This window comes from Ambystoma mexicanum, chromosome 4q (assembly GCF_040938575.1).
Source record: "Ambystoma mexicanum isolate Mex_15411 chromosome 4q, UKY_AmexF1_1, whole genome shotgun sequence".
Lineage (NCBI taxonomy): Eukaryota > Metazoa > Chordata > Amphibia > Caudata > Ambystomatidae > Ambystoma > Ambystoma mexicanum.
The window spans coordinates 418,019,600-418,042,012 of NC_090928.1; the positions used below are offsets into that span (position 1 = coordinate 418,019,600).

Sequence of the window (22,413 nt, forward strand, 5' to 3'; positions counted from 1 at the left end):
ACAGAAACGTGATGGGAAAAGTAGTTAAGACACAATAGGTCTAATGAGGTATAGTCACAGATGTTGTGAAAGACCAAAACGCTATCCCTAAATTACAGATTAAAGCTTCTCGAATACAAATATCCTATGCAAATTTACTGAAGACTCATGAAGACTGACATTTGCCACAACTCCGTTGATAGTTGTCCCAGGTATGGAAAAGATGGTGCAGGCTTTCTTCTTAGAGCATGGGAATGCCCTGGTTTACTGCCTTCTTTGATGTGTTAGGAAGCGGGGGCGATAATCCGAGGCCCCCCAAGAGGATTCGAATGCGGCAAAGGCCCACGTCTGTTTTATAGATGCCTGTGCAGGGCATAGGGGAAAGGCGGTGCCAATAGAAGCTGCATTAGGGGGTAGATTACAGTGAAACTGTGTGCAGAGTTTACTAGACATAGAATGCCATCTTGGAAAATAGCAGCCATCTTTAAAATGAGGCCTGGCTTTGCGCTGCAGCAATGATGGTAGACCCATGCATAGGCCATAAAGATACGTGTGTGAATGTGGGCAAGGGCTGCAGCCTGGGCGATGGTGGGGAAGGCCAAAGTCGTAAACCTTTCATTGTCTCATATTGTTAGCACGTGAACCCGATACAGAATGCGCCCGGCAATCCCATGAGGGGGCTGAGAGCTTCCTGCAAGCAGTTATATAATATCTAACGAGAAAGAGGGCATGAGCCTCAGACCCAGTCTGACCCAAACCTTAAGTCATAGTGACCAGGTGCCCCGATCCCAAGATCCTAACAATCCAGCCAGCCCAAGACCCCCGACCATAAAACTGTTCGAACACCCATTTGTTATAAAGATCACAACAGAACATTGAAGGCCCCTGTGACTTGTAATGCGAGGTTCCAGGAAGAGAAAGTAACACATTTAACGCTTAGGGTGGGAAGACCTGGAGCAGCGCTGACGTGTCCGGGATAGAGTTGGGGTTTGAAAGATAACGTGACCTTGAATTGAGCCTCTGTGCTGAGGTCTGCAGTCCCAGGTCCAAATTAGGCCACTGATAAGTGCAACTCGTAGCATGCCCTAATTATCGAGTCTGGCACCTGATGACGCAGAAGAAGAGCACCACGTGAAAGAAGATGGACAGGAGAAGCTGGGAGCAATGAACTGGCATCCCATATGGAGCAGGCCACCTATGTATAGGGTCACAACAACCAGATATGTGGATTTGTACCCTATGTGATGTACATCAGTTATGACGCTTTTTGCACTCATAAACTGCCGTCCATGATAGTTTCGTTAGAGCGTTCCGTAGCACCAGAGTTCTTTGGTATTGCGTCCTTGTTTTTTATGAGAATAAAAACGTGTTCTTCTTGCAAGAGGTGTGCTGGGCATTTTACACTATTGGGGTGTATTTTTTCTGGTGTGAACGTTGAGGGGCTTCTCTATAGATGTGTGGGCCAATGTGTTAACAATTAATGACCACACAGAGCGCAAGTGCTTGCAATTATGCATATTCGGCAAGCAAGGCTCCATAAATAAATGGACAACAATTTGTAGAAAAACGAATGGTGGCCAAGAGATGAATGAGGGGGGGGTAGCCCCATATTGAAAGAATTGTTTAAATAGTCAACTTGGTGTAATGAGCAGGTGATGGTACGAAGCGAGTTAGGGAATCCCAACTCTAGGCCTAAAGTTAACTGGTCCGATTTCCACAATTCATCCCCTCACTTTTACAGTTCTGGAAGGTGTTCAAGACCCTCCTCTTCAAGCACTGGCTTCTCCCCAACACACAGAGACAGAGACACCCACACACCCACACCACACACCACACACAGCCCAACCTGAGACTCAGTGATCTGCTCCTCGCTGTTTCCTCCCATGATTGCCTGTAGACCCCTTGCTACCAAACTTCCCGTCCTCCCTCTGCCCGGTTAGCTCCACGGTGCCTGGTTGCTCTGCTTCCCTCACCATGTTCTTCCCCCATTGCTTCCCGTAGCTAGTTCAGCGCTCAATAAATACCCTATTACATAATTATGTCACAATATAAACAATCTCAACCGTAAATTACGTATCACAAAAATGTATATACAATAGTAGCCCATATGCAAACATGATGGAAATGGGACAAACGCTCCTTTTTCAAAACTTGGGGAAACAAAATGCTAAGAAAAATCTGCCAAGTAATTTTTGCATAAGGAAAACAATTAATGAGCCATATTATGGAAACAAGCATTACCCTACTTGGGGTGGCATCAAAGCGAACGCCAGGCTTTGGAATACCACCACCAGGCAATAAGCATGGTTACATTTCAGGCCAGTTGATACCCACCCTAGGTGTTTGCATTACAAAAATGGTGAGCTCAGAAATATATAGCTCAAATTAAGACCAGCCTGAGCTAGGTCATGATTTGGTTACTGGCCAATTCAGGGTGTATAATCACAGGAAATGAGAGCACAACTCTAGAGGAGTGGAAGAGTCCCCTTCGCGGGAGAGAAGGGCCCAGCACACAGCCTCTGCTGTTACCTCATTTGTTTAGGCTGCAGAACTGAAGAGCTGGCCGGAAATGACCATGCCAACGAAGCATCTGGTTTCTTGGGCCATTTAGATCCGCTCGCCTCTTACCACTTGGATACTCATTCCACCAGACAGGCTAAAAATATCAACCACCCTAGAACTAAGGCAAAACACCATGAATAAGATCATTTCCATGCTCCACAAAACCAAACTCTTTCTGACATATCTATTCGCCCTTGCGCACTGTGTCGGGTCTTGCATTTGAAGTGAGCTATTGGAAAAGCCAGCAGTAGATCATACGTAATAAAAAAAGAAAGCCAAGAAAAGAAAACATAAATGTCTTATTGTTAAAACGGAGTGCCAGGGTGCTCTTTTGTCTAATGATGAATGCTTTATATTATGCAATCTGGTTTTTGGTAAAATAGAAAATTAGTGATAACATCACCTAATTTAAATGTTTTGATAGGAGCACACGTTTTACTGCTCTTCTCTTAAGAAAACTATTTACATTCTTATTTTTTTAAGTAGTATTTCCCAGTCGACATTCTTGAAGTTAAGGAGAAATCAGGGCCAGGTGTACTTGTTAACACTTCTTTGGTCTGACCAAGTGCACAGAAAATGACTGCTACTTTGTAACAAAGGACTGTCCTAAAAACCGAGTGACATGCGATAAATCCTTCTAGTGCGGTTGCTTGCTACCTTTCCACGTGAACGCCAAAAGCCACACACATCTACTTCACACCAAGCTGCATTCCAAAAAACATGCATTGGCAAAGCCAACAATTTGGTATGGGATAGGCATTTGCTACGGACTGGTGATGTAAAAGTACTACTTAGCCATAAGATGACAAGAGCTGGAAAATGTAGTGACTACAAAGGCATAGGAGGTCAGTACCTACCAAATGCGTATCTGATACGTCAAGACAAAACTGTTGGCTTTGTCCTTGCTTGTTATTAGGACTTCAGTGCATGGAAGTGATTCGAGTGGCAGAAGGCCCACTCGGAGGGGTGAGGGAGGACTTTGATTTACACCAGTAGTTATGTAATGAACTCTCAGCAGGCAAAGTTTGATGTTACTGCTTGATAGAAAGCGCTCAAGAGATACCAATGGGATGCGTTTGGTGTGGGAAGGGCCATAGGGATGAGCACTCCTATAACCAAACTCCCACACACTGTGTGCGCCTCCTCACATGTCATCTTCCTCCAACCTGCACCCAGTATGATAATTTGGGGTTAGAGGTGGTGCTCAAGAGCCACCTAAAAGCCCAAACTATAGCCGTTCTGTCAATTGTATTGCGGGTCTTCCGGCACTGAAATTATAGGGGTAAAGAGATCCGATTGCCCTGTCTGGCACAAAAGGATTTTATTCCTGGCTTCCTAACTGAATTACTTTTCACTCAGATAATAGCAATTAAGTACAGAAATGCAAAACATCAGGAATTACAAAAAGAAAGGCCTTGCACATCATTTAAGAAATCAATGTCTGCATACGTACTATAGGAGAAATAAATTCAGCAGCAGTTTTTCCATATGAATAGATATAACAACCTCCAAAATTGACATACTCTGCAGTTTCTTTACATACAAATTAGTATTATGGGAACAAAGCGAACTATTTACTATTTTAGCCCATGAGGCAGGTTCTTGATTTAGCTCTCGAGTGATCAGCAACGACCTGCATATACATACTTTTGTAAATCTGGTAGGAGAGAGACTCTGCTTTACATCTTTCCGTTGTCCTTAAAACGAGTACCAGAGATTCATGCACCCTCTCCTCGTCCCCTGCTGCCTTCACAATGTACAATTTCGTGGGTCTGAAGCATTCTTTCTAAACTAGGCTTTCCTTTTGGTTTAACGTGAATTCCGGGAGTGGTAGTCTTGGTTCACTTGAATCAGCTGACCAATGAAATCGACACTCCTGATGAAGGTGATTTTTAAAAGTAAATAAAAAGATTGGAAACCTGGTGTGTGTGATGCTGAACCACCTCGAGATCCTATTCCTGCAGCGCCCGCAACCGGTTCCCCTCAATCTCCCCACCCTGACTGTTATCTCTCTCAACGTGTCTCTTTACCTCCCTCCCCCTCGCTGCCCTCTTCCCGTGTCATCCAATCTCCTGCACTCTCCTCTCCATCTGTGCCCCTGAGCTGCCACGGCCTCCCACCCAGTCCCTCCATGTGCGACCCCGTCCCCTTCAGCGTCTGACGCATTCTACCCAACTCTTTCAATTTTTCTGTGCACTCCCTGCCTTGCAAGACATCATGCCCTCACTCCAGCCCCGCCTTACTCACTAACAATCTATCCTTTAATATTTCTTCAGCAAATAGAACGGTATATGAAAGAAAAATAAATGTATGTTATAGATTAAGCAATAACCTTTTTTTTATCAAATAAGCACTTGTTAGCAATTTTTGTGAGGGACAAACGGAAAAACAGTGACAGCTCAGGGAAAACACAGAAATCATGAAACCCTCTTTATTATAATTTCCCTGAATCACACACAATTTTGCATCAATTAATGAAAAGGTGCAGGTTTATAAATGAAGCACACGAGGTAAACGACGGTCCCGAATCGTTATTTTGAATAAATGTAATGGGCAGCAGAGACATTACCTGAAGGGTGTCCATTGAAGCCCTTGGTGTTCCTGGGACTTCTCCTTCTCGCTGGCTTGCCTTCCGCGCCTGGGTGCTCGGCAGCAGGGCGCATCTCCCGCTTGTCTTCCCTGCAGCTGCCCTCGTGGCTCTGTGAGCCATCGCTATGGTTGCAGCGTTCGTTGTTATTAATGCTGTCCTCCGCCACCTGCTCCTCTAGCCCCGTCCCCTCATCCACCTCGGTGGCAGCCTCGCCCGGGCTGCTCGCGAGTAGGTTCTCATTCTCATCGGAGTGGAGCGGCAACAGGGACTCTGCGCTCTGCGTGTCGTCACCCGCAACCAGCCCATCCGTCGGCATCTCGCCGGGGTTCATTTCCATTGCAGCAGAGTTGCCTTTCATCTGTTGCAGAAAGTTGCCACAGACGTCCTCACGTCTAGAAAAACAAGTAAACAGAATATCTATGGTGAGAGATATATAGAAAGACTTGTAATAAGCATAGACAAAGCCAGTAGTTTATATGATGTATATGCATAGTATAATCATTAGCACAAAACCCCCAAGGTACTTACACCAGTGACCCACTATTACCATCACAAGCCCATGGCAGTACCAGGATCTCTTAGGTATTGGCATCATATGGGTGGTAGTGCTGTGGTATCGGGTAATGCCATGACAATCCCTGGTACTTAGAGGATTTAAAGAAGGTCTTACCAAGATTTGGTGTACTCTGATCATTGGCAGGTTTAGAGGCTGGCCATAGCACCTATGGTGACATGAGGGTGGCTGCTTTTATTGTTCATTAATTAGGTCGTATTTGGTCAAATTGTGTTCTACGATGCCTGCAAGATGCTGTTGCTAGCTGGCCGTTCGGTAAGGAAAACGCATAACTACCGCTAGTGGAGCAGCCTACATAGCGGACTGGCCCTCTGGACACCCCTCCCGGGAATAGCCAACACCTCGCCTCCTCCTCCCCCTCGTAGGTGGAAGGGGCATCCCCGCTCCAGGGAGCGCTCGTAAGGTGGGGCTGCGGTGGCTCTTTCACTTTTCCACAGCCCCTGCTGTAAGTCGCACCCTCCCTCACACTTTAGTAGCACCTGGAGAGGGTTAAGTTGAGTTCATAGTTGCCAATTGGAATTTGAGGGATTAGGATGGTGTACAATGTAGAGTGTGCATAAAGATTTCTGTTTCAGGTCCAGTAGACATTTTTGGAGCGTATGGTTATGGGATTATATAAGCATTTGCTATCTTTTTCTGTCGCAGATAGAGTGTCGGGGCGCTCCTAGCCAGAGAGGAGAACTTTGACGCTGTGGTTTCTGCCGTGAGCGGCTCCGGAATGGCCACACTCGAGCCTAAGCTGGTTGACGGGCACCGACTCCCACATAGGGACATTTGAGACTCCCGTCATCTGAAGTCAGCGGTCCCGATATACACTGACTGGCAGTTCATAACCAGAAGCAGATAGGCGCTACTTTTCAAATGGCAAACTGTGAGTGGGTGACACGGGTCATCCTTGGAGCAGAATCTTGTTTTGGCATAGGAGGCTGGGACCGCCCCAATTTGTTTGCTCCAATAAACTGATCTTTGTGTTTCCAAACTTAACAACTGTTTGTGTTTATTATGAGGATTGAATTCACCCTGGTCCCCATGCTTTCATCATGATGTAAGGGGGGCACAGTGGGGGATTGCCCGCTATGCAATACAAACCCATTTGTATTTGGACCATTACCATCCACTGCCCAAATCACAATTGTTAAGGCTCTGCATGCATAGTTGGCAGAGCAGTGCCAGAATCCATTAAGCCCAGTTAACAAAGCAGTGCGAGGACTGATTTAAGGTAGAGCATGTCTAACCAGGCTTTTTAGCACTTATGAGGACACGAGGGTAGCTGCTTTTATTTTTCATTAATTAGATAGTATGGATAAAATTGTGTTCTACGATGCTTGAAAGATATTGCTGCAAGCTGGCCGTTCGGTAAGGAAAACGCATAACTACGGGTGTTATACGTTGACTAAGTGCCTAAAAGGACCTACACACTCAGTATATTTTACCGTCTACAATCAACCTCAGGGGTGGAGGCAGCCTCAATATTTGGGGGAGGCGATCTGGAAGACCATTTTGAAAGCTAGTCATTAACCGATTAGGCTGTCGACTCTACCCCTTGCTGTTCGTCAAGGAGGCTGAATAGATACTATACCTTCCTTTGGCTCATTGAAATAGGGTGAAATATGCATGTGGGAGATAAACAGTTAATCAAAGAGACGCCAATAGTTGGGGGCGTGGGCCGTCTAAAAGCTGAGCGTAGTAGTTTAAGTCGTTGGCTTCATCAGAGGGGAGGCCTGGGAAGGCTTTTCTCCTTTGCCTCTGTATGCTTGCTGCTGCCACTAGAATGTTTGTTTCAATCGGAGTGCAAAATGTCAAGCTGTAGGCTACTAGCCACAGGCAAAAGTCACTCGCCCCAATTTCTGAAAGAAGTGTGGTGAACGCCAATGTTTAGCAAGTTACCCTGAGAACTGCACACATCTGTTTTTCTCAATTGAGTGCGCCCGTGGCATATGCAAGCGCAGACAAATGGCGCATTGTGCCATTGGCGTGATTCACAGTGTAGAATTTGGGTGACCAAATGCCTGTGTACCAAAGGGTATTACAATTAGCATAATATGCGGTATAGGGACTCGCTTCAGGAGCAACTGCTTCATCCAAAAGAATACCCCCGATTCATGAAGCGATGTGCTCTGGTGTGCAACAGTTGGTTGCCGCCCATCTCATCTTGCCTGTTGCAGACCAGGTGCAAGAGTAAGCGAATGGCAAGCTGTGACAAATAAATACGGAAGTCTTTATATTTTTTATAAGAAGTCTCTGCACGAATGTTCCCCTTTTTTCTGCTTCAACAACTTTCTTGTGATAGCGCTGGTGCAAGACGATGTGCAGTGCCCAATACGAAGTTCCCTTAATCTCGCCGATAATTACAAGGGGAAAGCGGGAAACAATTACCATGCGCAGCCTTTTTGAAGATCATTGCTGTACTTCTGAAGAAAACCCCTTTTCAGAAGATGCATGTGTGTGATGTCCGAGTTAAATGATTAAACCTCAGTTTCACACAATGCACTTACATTTTTAACCTCAACTAAGGCATCATTGGGAATTGTAAGGGCCGGCCTTAGTGGCAGCAGCGTCCTGGGCGAATGGGCACCCCCTCCCGCGCGCCCCTGGTCAACAGTGGGTGGGGTGGGGGAGAGGCAGGGGATGGGGGCAGCATGCGCCACATAATTTTTTAACCTCCTAGCTCCGCGCCTCACAGAGAGCTAATCATTAGCATAGGACGGTCATGCATCATGAGCGTTCTATTCCAATGCAACTCGCCTCGCTCCCGTGTCTGAGCCAGGCGGTAATCATGGGAATAGGGTGCTGATGCTTTCTGTTATTAAATGCGTCCCTCCCGTGGGTACATTTAATATCAAAAGGACGCCTGCCACGCCTTGTCTCACTATGTCAGCACAGGGAGCCCTTGAAAGACTCCCTGAGCTGGTGTGGCAGGGGGCTAATGGCGCCCTGGGGGGCATGGTGCCCCGGGCGTTCGCCCAGCCCGCCCTGCCTTAATGCAGGCCATGGGCACACTTGCCGCACTAATCCTACCGAGACTGTCGCACTTGTGGCAATTTCAAAGACAGTCACGGTCAGTCGGACACTAAGGAAGGACTTCTCATAACCTCATTAAGTGCTGCGCCACTCACGCTCACACATGCTGGCTGCGCCACGGCGCCAGCGCCAAACTTAAGTTGGTACTATCGTACTCAATAACTTGCCTTACCTTACCTTGCCTTACCTTACCTTTCTGTGTAACTGGAAGGGTTACTCTGCTGTGCCAGTGCTGAATGTCGATGCTGATGCAGGCAGGAGGCGGCAGAGCTCGCCTGCCCGTCACGTCGCCAGAGTACTGGTATGCGACTCGAGCCAAACCTGCGCATGGAGCAGCACAGTAGGCACGTGCATTTTCAATTGCCTGTGCCCCCCACAATGCACAGGCGTGAACCACACCCAGCCTTGCTCAGCAGGCTTGGATGGATGGATCATCATGTTCCCATATCATCACATTTCTCGCCTTTGCGAAGCCCCCCAGCACGCTACAGTATTGCGCAATAAAGATGCACATGGAAAGCGCAACCACAAGCCATATGCTCAAACGACTCCAGCCTTGCGCTGTGTATAATTTATGCCTGCAACTCACCTGAATCGTCTACTCCAGCCTTATGCTATGCATAATTTATGCCTGTAACTCACATGAATTGACTATTCCAGCCTGGGCTGTGTATAACATGCCTGCAACTCACTTGAATTTACTATTCCAGCCCTGTGCTGTGGATGTTTCCTGTCTAGCGATAAGCTCTGCGAGTAACAGGTTTGTAACAGCGCCTTGATGCCTGGGGATTATGGTGCTTTATAAATGCAAAAATAAATAGAGAGGCTCTTTGCGCCCTCACATTTTACTGGCCCCAGTCCAATTTTCACTCGCCATTTGCAAGTGGACATTTTGTGCCCTGGTTTAAACATAAAATACTCTGGTCTCCCAGGTGAGGGATTTGACAGGCCCTTGTGGTAACACCCATTTTCCATCAAAGCAGAGGGCTGAACATCACAGCAGAGTGCTGCTTTCTGCCTGCAGCCTCCTCAATGCAGGAGGGCTCAAGCTCATGAGCCAGTGGCTGACACTGTCTCTGATCAATACTTTCTACAGATACCAAGTGACTCCATGTCGTCTGTGACAGTTGCAACCAGCCCTGGGTTTTCAACCAACGGCAGTTGGCATTTTGGGACTTGTAGTTTTGTTTTCCCATTGCAAGTATTGACCCAGGGTTCCAAATTGTTGGAAGCTATTTAAGCTCCTGCTTCTACCATAGGAGAGCCTGGTTAGCTTGAACTCAACAGCTACGAGGATTTACTTTTGGTTCCCCAGGCCAACTGGTACTTTACAAGCATGCATATGTGACATTAACAATGAGTGTTTGAGCATGTTGATAATGAAGAATTGGGGCACATTTAAACAGAACGGATCATACATAATGGCCAAAAAATGAAAGTGTGCACTGTGAGAAACCAGGTGTCTCACCCGCTTGCCCCCGGGGATCTGTCATCCAGGTGGCCAGGACACGGCCATCGCTTTTGGATCCAGTTCCTGGGGGTGGATGAGTGCGGAAGGGTCACCTGGGTGAGGGGTCTTCGGGGAGTGGAAGCGGGACACCGGACAGCGAGACGCGGTATCCCCTTCCCTGAAATACCTTTACTACATCCTACCGGGTAGGGTACTTAGGAACTCAACCCCCCCACCCACTTTCCCAACACAAACACTTTCTCAAAAACAGCTCACTATGATAACACCAGAGTCATATACATGACATGTCCCAATACAATGGTCAGGCAGGGTCAGGAAATTACTGACCATTACACACACCTGACTTCCATTACACTTCCCCCCCAAACGGATAAAAGGCGGAGCAAGAGAGCACACACTGAGCGAGACAAAGAACACGAGGGAGCAGCAGTTCCAAGATGGCAGTTTAATACAGGGCGAAAGACAGCGAACCTGAAGGGGATCGCAAAGAGCGAAGTGCTCTTGACCTTTTCGACGAGGAACCGTTACTTTCAGGAACCTTCGAGAATAGAATACTTGAGACCAAGAAACAAGGCTGAAGAATCCTGCATTGTGTGTGTCGGAGTTACCTGGGGTTCCCCTGCATCAATAGTGAAGGCGGGGAGAAATGCTTGCCGCTGTGGCACTGTCCTTGGCTCCTACAACTAAGCAGCGCCAGTGAAGTCAGCCCAGATGGTGAGTTGGGGAGACCGATACTAGACCGGTTTGTGTTGAAGCGCAACATTGTATAGTGAACGCTCAATCGAACATTGTATGAAGCGTATGTGATAAACAGTGCAAGTAAAATTCAACAACCGATGAGTGATTGAACTTTGAAGTCAATATACAATACCTTAGAGTTAGAGTGGTACGGCACTGCATGCGTGCTCAATCGAAAGTCTCTGTAAGGTATCCAATGGAAAGAGTGACAAAGAATTGTGAATCAAAGTGGTCCTGCAAAGTGTCGAGAAAAATCCTGTACACGATCGAAAGTCTTCGATGTTAATAGCGTAAAGACAGTTGATGACAAAGAAGATGAAGTTGGTCCAAACCAGGCAGATGGAAACTAATTGAACATTGTGTTAAAGAGGACCTGAGCCCGGCTGAGGGGGATCCAAGCTGAATAGTGAATCGCCTCAGAAATTGAGCACTTGTGAAATCCTAAGAGGAAAATAAAGTACTGTTTGTTTGTCGCATCAGGCCCTCTGAAGGAAGAGACTGAGAGGTAAAGAGACTTGGACACGGAAGGCCCTGATGCTAATGATTGCACTGCATCCTCGTGCTAGAGAAGCCAGAGACTGTGCTAAACTCGAGTCCACCGCCTTGTCCGGTGCTGAAACCGTGGGGAAGGGAGGCCAACGGCCTGAACATCCTGGCATATCATTTTGTGAACACTTCTTTCTTTTCGTAACACTGTTTCCCGCACTATTTGTATTTAGAGGTAAGAATTGGCAATATGTTTATCAGAATAGGTCCTTTTATTTTGACAAGGCACCACTAGGACTGCGTTATTTGATGGTCGTAGCTTGCTCCCATCTGTAGATTTAGGATTACATAGGCGTTTTTCAAATCCTTTTGAAGTTCAACAAACACCCTTGAACTGTGGTCACTTGTGTCGGTCTTACGGTTGATACCATGTCTTCCTTACAGCACCTCATGTGGACGTTGGATTTGTAGCGCACGGTGTACTCAACCCTGGCTCCCCAGCAGTAGCTTCTGTTTACTTGGCGATGCCTGACACCCAGGAACTGGTTTTAGCTCCTGCTCATGGAACCGCAATTTCAAACGATGTGGACCTATACACATGCAAAGAGTAGTCGGTTTAAAAAAACAAAGTGAACTGGCTGCAGGTATTGCACAGGACATATGGCCACTTAGTAACTCTGCCTTTCTCATGCAGGCCTTTCATTACTAGACAACCCACTCTTCAATGCGGTTTCTGATAGAGGGGTTGGTTGTCACGGTTGTTTGACAGATCTAATTTTTGAGGCCTTCCCTTACGTATTTGAACCACACCTGAATTCATAGGACTGCTATTTTAGGGCTAGGGATAACCCAGACACCAGCGTTCAGTGGCCAGTACACTACAATTAGTTAGCTGGATGGCTGAATGAATGTAATGTACAGGACGCAAATCAAAAACCAAAAACTGGGACACAGAAAAGGGGGTGGAGAGGAAGAATGTCCATGTATGCAACGCCCACACAGAGTAGGCCTCAAACCAACCACAGACGGTCTCAGAAAAGGTATGTCTATAGGTCCGGTCAAACAAATAGTCACAGGCTCACCAGTGAGAAGGGATTTAAGTGTGCCAGTGCTCAGACGGGAAGGGTCTCAAAATTGCTACAAAAGCCCATCCCCAACGTGATTTCCCTACTCAATAGTGAATAAAAAGATGGTGCGTAACTGTTCTTGACCAGTAGATTTGACTTTAATCCCATGTTCAGAATCAAACCAGAAGTTTGGAGTTAGATTTATTTTGTAATATTCCAAAGGGAAAATATACCAGCAAAAGATTATCCCATTGTATTCAGTCATTCTAATGACAAGGCTTCAATCAAATAATGCCCAAGAAAGAAGAAACGGATTAGAACCTACGTTGACCCATTTTGATTGTTTTTTATAATTGATTTTATTCGATTTTCTGACTTCTGATTATTAATAACGTGTGTTCAATGAAATGTTGCTCCCTTTCATGTAAGGTAAGAAAGCATGACCGTGTCCTTTAAGCAACATGTCTTTTAAAGGATCCTCAGATACCTACTACTCATAGGCCGTGCCAGACACTTTTTAGGCTCCAGCCGCAAATGTGTTTTTGACTCGTTGGGGCCCTCTCCCGAGTTCTTATCCCATGCTAAGTACAAGCAGTGAGTCCCAAAGCCCAAACATTTGTATACATCAGCCTGTCCTTTGTGCATCCAAAGTGTATAGGCACTGGGAGCCAAGTGCGCAAGAATGCCCTTTGAGCTTCTACTGGCACTTCCTTTCGTGGCATTCTTGGGTCACTTCTCTTTCTGCTTGCCCTCTGGGGCACACAAGTATGAGCGGCATTCATCAGTTGCCAAATGCCATACCTGCTGTAAAACCATCGTCACACATACAAGAAAGGCACCAGCCGGGAGGCTGTGTGGTGCTGGCATGCACATCTAAATAAATGTCGCCCAATCATTTGCAATACTATGAGCAGAGGGGAAGGGCTCTGTTGTGCAGGGGTGCAAATAAAATGAACAGTTATTGCAAGTATAACTAAGAAGCAAAAACAGTCGAGGCATTTCAGTTGGCAACCTGCTGCATGCTGGGAGTTCTAGTGTTTGTTCACTTTAAATTGGTCTAAAATCAAAACGCACACTAAAATGCAGTGATGGCAAATTTCGAACAAGTGGGTACCCCCTAGTTGTAAGACAACAATGGCGTGACCTTGGCGAAATAAGATATTTGACTGCCGCAATAAATATTGCCTCTGGAAATTGGTAATCTTTGGGATAGCATTTAATACACTTAAGCAAAAATAAAATATGGTAAACATCGTCAATGCCACGAAAATGCGCTACAACACATTTTCAAATATTGTCTTAAAAGATCTGGTCGTCACAAAAATGGAGTAACTTAGTGAAATATATTTATATACAAGAGTCCTACATACACCAACGCACTATAAGAAAGAGAAAGACAACGACGTAGGGAGGGGAGGAGAAGGGAGCACGGAGCAGATGGAGAGGGATAAAGGACGACTCTGCAAGTCCGAGAAAGAGCACTGCTCACAGCACCACTTGAAAAAGGTTGGCGATTCAGTCTCACATTGAAACAAAACCTTTAACGTGTCTTGCATTTATACATAAATAACTACTTTTTACCTAAAAAAGATCAACAGTTTAAAAAAAGGACTGTATGGCTATATACAAGGAACAAATCAATAAATATGATCACACTTATTAGATTGAACACCCGTAATGCTATTGGTTGCCTATCCCCAGTTTAGCTTGCTGATGTTCTAAAAGCACGTTATGGACTGCATGAACGCTCAACAGGCTGAAAATTGCAAACCAAACTGATTTATATTTGCATTTATTTGAAGAACAGGGATGTCAATTTCGATCAGAAAGAAGTTACATTAGTACCCCGCAAGGGTCAATGAGCTCGGGAGGGTCAATGAGCTTGTAAAAAGCAAGCTCATCGGCCCTCACCCAGGCCTTACCTGCCCGAGAAGGCGCTGAGCACTGCTGCGTCCCGGAGTTCTTTCAACGAATGGCCGCCAGGGAAAGTGAGAAGCAACTAGATCTAGTCCCTTCTCCCCATCCATGGTGGCCATTTTTATTTGCTTTTTTTTCTCAAGTTGAGAAACGGTCGCACAGCCTCACAGCTGGCACAGGCTTTCCCTGAAAGAGTCCCTATTAAATAGTACAAAGAGGAGAACAAGTGGTGAGCCAGTTTAGGAGGGTGCTAACATAGGGGGATATAAGCCAGAGACAAAACCAAAATAAACACAGGCGACTTAAAAAAAGGTAACATTAACCGAGGGAAGTGGTTCTGTGAGCCAATTAAAGAGCAGTACTGTAAAATGTCTAACATGACTTTATTACACAGCACTGGAGTTAGTGGCAGGGCCAGGATGGGGGGGAAAAGGTGGGAGATGCTCCAACGTTGGGGCAGCGGGTCAAGTTTATGATGAGCTTTGAAGAGATCCAGAGTCAGGCTGGTTTCGATTATGATGGGCAAACAGGATCCAATGAAGCAAATTGGGTAAAAGAGCAGATACGAGAGGAGGCAAGGGGGGACATTGAGGTTGGGTGTAGATGAATGAGATAGTGAGTAGACAAAGATACAGTCAGCTAGGTACTGAGGAGCAAGACCATTGATGGCTTTGAAAAGCGAACTGTTATACATTGAAAGCCAACCAGCATGGTGTCAATAGGCAGAAATGGGGGTGCTGGGAATCGGAGTAAATTGCAGATAATTAGAGTAAAGAAGCGGAAGACTTCATCTAATGAAGGGAGAAAAACAGAAGAGGACTGGGATGGAGTAGAAAGGAAGGCCAAGGGGTAAGCACAAGATGTAGTCTGGTATGCTGATCATGAGGGTGGACGTTAAGAGTTTTCATAGTGCCGAGTAAGAAATGGGCAACATTTTTTAATGCTGAGAAGGTTAATACGAGTAGCAGAGGTGGTAGTAGTGAATTATTGCAGTTGGAGGTCGCTATAAGAGAGCACCAGAAGGTTGCAAGAATTGAGTGCAGATAAGTGGGGAGGATGGTGTTGGAAGCAGGGTGAAGCAGGGTGAAAGAGTACTTTCATTTTCAAGAGTGCAGCATTAGGAAGCGGAGAGCCATCCAGGGACTGATTCCAGTGAGACAGTTGGTAATCCGTTCTAGGGTGGAGGGGAAAGGAGCAAAATACGAGTGCCTTCAGCAAAGAGTGCTGGTGAAAGGCAAAGGATGATCTAAATTTACATAGGGCAGGTGAAGAGCAGAGGTCTAAGGACTGAACTTTGGGGGACACAGAGAGGGAGAGGGGTAGGGTTCAAAGGCGTGCAGGTTCCAGGAGATTTTAAATGAGCAACCTGCCTGGCAGGATGCAATCCAGGATAGAGCAGATTTGCAAAACCCAAACTGGAGAGTGAAAGTGGACAACCGTGTCAAAAGCAGCAGCAAGGTCCCAAATGTTTCAGTGGTGAGCATCCAAGATAAAGTTGGAGACATCCATGAGTGCAGTCTCGGTGGAGGAACTTCGTGATCCAGTTAAAGACCACCCACTCAAGGATCTTTGCATAATTGGTAAGAGCGAAACCATGAGAAGTTCGCCAGGAGAGCGGGGTCAACAGATTTACTTTAAAAGAGGTAGGACAGCTGCAGATTTGAAGAAGGAAATGACGAGTCCAGCGGAAATACATTTCAAAAGCCCTCACTACAGAATTGTGTATGACGCCTTTCAGAAAAAACTAAAAAGGGTGTTAAGACAACATTAAACAGGCAACGTTTACCAAAACATTTGAATTTTGAATGGATTGCGCTTTGTCCGATAGCAAGAAGTGGAACTCATTTTTATAACGATTCCGACTTCTGCCATGGCGACTTATTGGCACTATGTTCTGTAAGAGATAGGAACGAGTTGAAGCTATTAGGGAGAAGAGGGCGAGACAAGATGATCAACATGTTGTGGTAATGCATACAGAGATGAAGCACCGGTTCGAAGTGTGCTAGTAATATTGGAAGTGATATGGGTTAGAGCAGAGTCTGTCATCAAAGGGGAACGCCAGTTGTTGAAATCCTGCTAGTTTGCTTTTTAATTAGTTCAGAATTGCAAGATGGATGGGGTAGGGTGTGTGTTGTACAGTGGTGGACAAGGTGTAGAATTTGCTGGGTGCTGGTCCGGTGATGATGGGGCTGCAAAGTGTGATGCTCCTTTAGTCATTGGCTAGAGTTAATTGACTCTTGGGCAGTAAAACATGGTGTGGTGTGTGTATGTGTAGAATTGAGGTGGCAAGTGATTTTTTTTGTTATGGCTGGCTAGTAGCTTGCAACGTTTAATTTTGCACCCTGCTCTACTATTAAAAGGGGTAATTTGCATTGCAACAGGAGGCGGACATGGTAGTCTACACTGTTACAATATTTTTATACTGTGCTAAATCAGCAATGTAATGTCTCAGGGCACCCGCATTGTTAAAACATCGTCACATCTTGCCTCCACAATGTGGTAGCCAGACCTCAGTACACATAGGAAAAGAAATAAGGATGTTTGATAAATGCAGATGCCAAAGGCATTGGAATGGGTGATGTGGAAGAGAGAAAAAGGTGCGTGGCGGGTCTGTTGAGGGGGCGTGCCAACTAACTTGACAATATAACGAAATTGAGAGAAGAGTATATATTCTAATGTGAAAGACTGATCTATCTGAGGCAGGTTTAAAGAGCAGCTGGACATCAATAACCAATAACAAACCATTGTTGGGTGTGCACGATTGGGACGAGATATGCTCCAGCCTCCCAGTCCAAAGCTGTTGAGGCTTTTCAACCCATTATATTTTTCACAAAAGGCAAAACTCGGAATAGTAAATCCAGTAAGTGCCAAGCATGAAGACCAGATGTGGCCTGGTCAAGAATAGACTGAAAGGTGAAAGGGTTGGAGGTTGAAGAAGACAAGTATAGGACAGGCTGATATAAATCTGTTGATATACTCAAGGATATGTATCAAGTCTGGCACTCATAAGCTTGAGAATCCCTCCAGAAAAGCATTGGCCACAGTTCCAGTCTTAGGAACGATGCTTCTGCTGATGCAGCAAAGAGGTCCATGTGACATCTAGCAGTCATGTTACAGTGTCCATCCCAAGTGCTTAAAAAAGGGTGTGAAATAGGTGACCTTGTGCACCCGCCTGGCCTTATGGGTCAATGAATCCACTGTACATATCTTGTTATTAAAAATACCTTTAACTATCCTCTGAAATAGAGTAGAGGTACCAGATCAGTAGTAATTAAATAGTAATCAGAACTACGGTTTATTTGTAATGTTCAGAATTCCAAAAGAGTGACCTTCTCAGTTCTTGATATTGAAGTTAAACAGCCATGGACCAATCAGCTCAATAACTTCCAAACGATAGAGCTCACCGCTCTGATCACGCTCCACCTATATTTCGTTTGAAAGCGAGGCCTTAGAATTGTAATCGATCTGAATAGTTATAGAAAAAAAGAGCAATTGACAATAGCTCCTAATCAACAAACTCTGAGCTTTAACTTGAAATAACCCATGAACACACATATGCTCTGTATTCGAGGGTCTACATTGACATACCCCATACTCTGACCTCCTAGGTCATGGATAAGAGCCCCATCATAAAGAACCAATGAATTGCCCCAGTAAGTTTAACCCAGACCAGCAGTAGACTGAAAGTGAACCCTGGAGAACAAGCACTAAGGGTATGTGATGTGGGGCTGCCCCCTTGCCCTCCATAAAGAGCCCAAGTGACTAGTGGGACGCCACTCTCTACATTTATTTAAAAAAAACAAGTCCTCTTCAGTGAACTTAACATTGCTGCTTAAGTTATTGCCTGTGCACTCCATCGTCAGACCCGGAATGCCTTCCTTCTTCACAAAGTCTGCATTTTCTTCATCTCCTCTTACAAGGATTGATATAGTGTTTTTGATTAACGTGTGTGTATATTTAGTTTAATTCAAGTATACTATTTTTATAAGAAACCTTGCTGGGCATTCTTCTATTTTCGTACCACATTATTATTTGGTGTTCTTCTCTTTCAGCTCACATTTCTACTGAAGAGCAGGGCCTTCCCCCTGATCATGTATCTTAAAGAGGTGAAGGAGGTATATACACCTTTATGATTGGGATCACTGCAGCTTTAGTAGTTTGGGGCGAGTAGGAGTTTTATCTATTACCCATCCCAGTACTCTTGCTGAGCAATAGTCATTTCGTCAAAGGAGCATTTGCATTTTTTAAGGATTAAGAGTGGCTGGTATTTGCAGGGCTAAATACGCACTAACCATGACCATTTTGTGCGGCAGTAATCACCATGGGCCTCATTAAGAATACAGCGTTGTGGGAAAAAATGCAGTAATGCAGGGGTAATTCCATTCCCACCGCGTTACTGCACAACAGTGGCGGAAAATCCAGCAGCAAAATGATGTTGGTCAATCCGCCACCTTACAGCCAAAATCGGCAGAATTACTATTGGCGGAATTACTGCAGGCAGTAATTCTGCCAAAATCCCCATGGGGTCCTATAGATTCCACAAATGGGGACTTGCACAACACTTCCACCACATGGAATCCCACAGTAAATCGGCAGGAGCAAATGACGCCAACAATAAATCATTTTGGCGATATTTTGGCAGATTTACTACCAAAATACTACCAAACTCACAACAAGGTCCCTACCCTCCAATTGAAGTCCCTGTGCTAATACCCACCTTAAATATTGTGCAGTTTGAACTCATTACAGGGAAATGCTGGTACTGAGGTGATATCATACCATCGGTAAGTACTATTTTGTAATGAGGATTTGGATCTTGCATACAAAGTGTTCTGCAATTTGAGCAGCAGTAGGCTAGGTCTGGCAAGAGAGAAGAGAGTGGGGGTTAGAGAGAAGAGTGTGAAAGGCGTGCAGATCGTAAGTACTCATTTTCTGCGTGCGAATATGCTTCTAGGCGAGTTGTGATGGAGCATATGTCAATTGTGTTGTCAGGCTAGAGACCCAGGTGTTGGGATCCTGCCGTTTGCTTTTCCAAACAGGTCTGCCACGAAAGCAGATAGGTTAGGGGTGCCAGAGAAGACTCCTGGATTTTTGTGAAATGGCAGGTGAGGTGTACAGTTCAGACAGAGTATGTGTTAAGAGTCTACAGGGAGTGTACAAGCAAGCATTCCACCTCAGGGTGTTTTTTGCTGGCAGCTGTGTGTAGGGTGAAGTGGAATGTAGAAGGATAACTATGGTGGTGAGCAAGAGACTAGCACATAACTTTGGCTGCTTGCCAGGACAGAAGGTACTGGCTGTTATTGGATTCTGTTCGGCTGTTAGGGTGAGATTGGTGGTAGGGAGCATCTTCTTGTTGCTGGTCCCACTTTATCTGGAGTGAGTGGTGGGTGGGACCATGTCAGTGCCATTTTCCTTCAGGCAGTCAGGTGACAAACACATTTTATAGAATTCACAACGTCAGGTAGCCATTGAGCGTGCCGAGTCACCTGGGTATGGAATGCCACCGGTTGGTGGCTTTGACTGCGAAGAAGGACCCTCTAGAATGTTTTGTAGTGTGGGGGAAATAACTAAAGCAGATTTGCTCCACCGAAGTCTTTCATGGAATATAGGGCCGGGGGTGACTTCTTTGTGGTGGCTAATAAGGCACTGCCATGGAAGGATATCGGTGGGAAATTAAGAAGGTTTTGATTTCGATCATGTGCTTGATGGGGAGAAAATGAAAGGCTGAAGTCCCAGGCTAATACATTTCCAACTTTCGAGTCTCAGCAGAAGCCTTGTTTTTGTGTTTTGGCTTCTAGTTTTTAGTTTAGATCCGACAAGTGACAGATAACATTAAACATGCAATGAGAGTTTATGGGTCATCTGATCACAAGCTGTTACAAGCTGTTGGTAGACCACGTGCCACGGAAGAAAGGGATTTGCATTACACTAAGTGATAAGGGTGGTGCTTAGGGTACATACTTTTGAAAAAGTGGTAGAAACTATTTTTAAGGAGCCTTTGAATCTAAAGGTTTAGTGAGAGTTGAGGTCCAAAGTATAAAAAGATGCATGCCCTGCGCATAATGAGCTGCATACACCATTTCAATGTGATTATATTTTTCTGGCTTGGTAGCTCAGAAAGTTCAGTGCTTTCACACACATCGGTTTTCAGTCTGGAAGACAGGTTGGATCCCTGGCCAACTGACTCAGACTTTCGCCCTCTCAACGTAGAGAATATGAATAGTGCGGGTGCGGCCAACTGAGTCGAGATCGTCACAAATGAGCAGCCCCGGTGCACTTTAGGTTTCCACTCTGGGGCAAGAGGGTACATCGGGTGTCCAATGTAGGCCTATATGCCTACTGAACCGGAATGCTACAGACTGCTTCTGCAGCAACAAGGACGACTCTGGTGCACTGACGAGAGCATGTGCTAAACCTTAACCCACATCAAGATGGCAGATCACCTGCCACACTCTCTCTCTGGGGGGCCAAGCCCCGTCTCAGAATTCTCAATCCCCAGTGTGCTTGATCGGCTGTGGATTTTGGCACTGTTCCACTGCTCCGCCATTGCTCCGCCTGGGAGGGGTCACTGAGACAAAAGGAAGGTGTCCAGGATTTCTGGAGGTGAGGCGGCCGCATTCATCCTTCTATAAAGTGGGCTCTTTTCCTGCACTGCAGATATTTTCATGGCAAATCCGTTACAGACTCCCGATTGTCTTCAGAGTGCTGCCGGTTTCTGCTGTGCTTTTTGCTGGCTGTGTACTGCCAGTCTGCCAGAGGATGAAGACGTGCTGCTTTTCTGGGAAGCTGGCTCACAACACGGAAATCTTCCTCCATTGTTGAAGGGGGCTCACTCTGGTGTGTACTTTTGGCAGCTGTGGACTGCTGCTTGGTTCACTATAGTATGTTAATGTAAACCTTTAGAATAACAAAGAGGGAAGACAACTGAGGTGTTTTTGGTTCCTGGATCATTGCAGGATTTACAATGAATCCTTAGTTGGGGCCGCAGGAAGACGAGGACTATGCTAACCCAGGCCGCGATGTTGCTAATTGGACAAAGGTTCCAAGTTGCAGGACTGACTACGGAAAGTGTGGGACTTTGTAGCGCCAGAATGGGCAACATATGCTATGAACAATACCCTGCCACATTTCGCTAGAGATTGGGTGGAGGTTTTGACCTTCCTGAAAGAAGACTACAGGGTGCATTGGTGCCTGCTAGGGAGAATTCTCCAGAATGGCTAATTTCCCTTACCTACTGAGTCCCTCAGCGGCTTTGATGGATTTCTAGGATTTATTTTTTTTGCCTGGTAAGAGTGTGAGCCTTTTTCCCCACTCTTACATGTGTTTTGCTGAGTGCGTTTTTACAATGTGTGTGATCTTGGGCTGAGGAGCCTCACCTACTCCTCAGGCATCATCTTTCTACTGTGTGTTACACAGCACCTTCAGTGCAGTAGCACAGGGTTGTCTTTTAGACTTTCCACCTCTGACTCCATTTTCTGGGGCTGACTACTGTCCTCCAGAAAAGATAAAGTTGCATTTACTTTATTTAGTCTCTACACCCCATCTTACATGGAGTATTGCAAAGGGTTAATATTAATCCCTTTTTGTCTGCTTCTCTTGGAGCATTGTTTCGCTCCCTTTTCATCAATACTTGGCTGGTGGCAGTGGTAACTACCCTATTATTCATACCGCGCTTATCTTAAATAACCATGGTATTGGTTTAGGCTATTTTGTTAGCCTCAAACATAAATCTGCTTGACCAAATATATTTTATTTCGGTTCCGGCTGGGTTTATTCGCCATTTCTTTTTGAAAATATCCTTCTCGTGTTTTACTCTGCGCACCAAACCAGGTTTGGTTCCTTTGTTTGTCGTCTTTTTGCAGGCTTCTGCACAGAAGGCCTCCTTAAGGCGCCTGAAAATCTGGGTAGGTAGGATGTGAAGGAGGGGTCTTAGGACCCCTGCCATGGGTTCCCTTGGTAACCTGAGTCGCACTCCTGTTTGATTGGCTGGATGACTGTGAGAGCTGAC

The 22,413-nt window shown here is 45.6% G+C and overlaps 1 protein-coding gene across 1 annotated transcript in view; it reads right to left on the reverse strand.

Moving 5' to 3' along the window:
- Positions 1-22,413, reverse strand: part of CNST (consortin, connexin sorting protein) — an 851,678-nt gene that overhangs the window by 500,788 nt on the left and 328,477 nt on the right. Inside the window, exon 3 of the mRNA XM_069608001.1 lies at positions 5,111-5,523. Within this exon, the coding sequence (XP_069464102.1) occupies positions 5,111-5,489 (379 nt within the window). The 5' untranslated portion in view covers positions 5,490-5,523. The remainder of the gene's footprint in view (positions 1-5,110; positions 5,524-22,413) is intronic.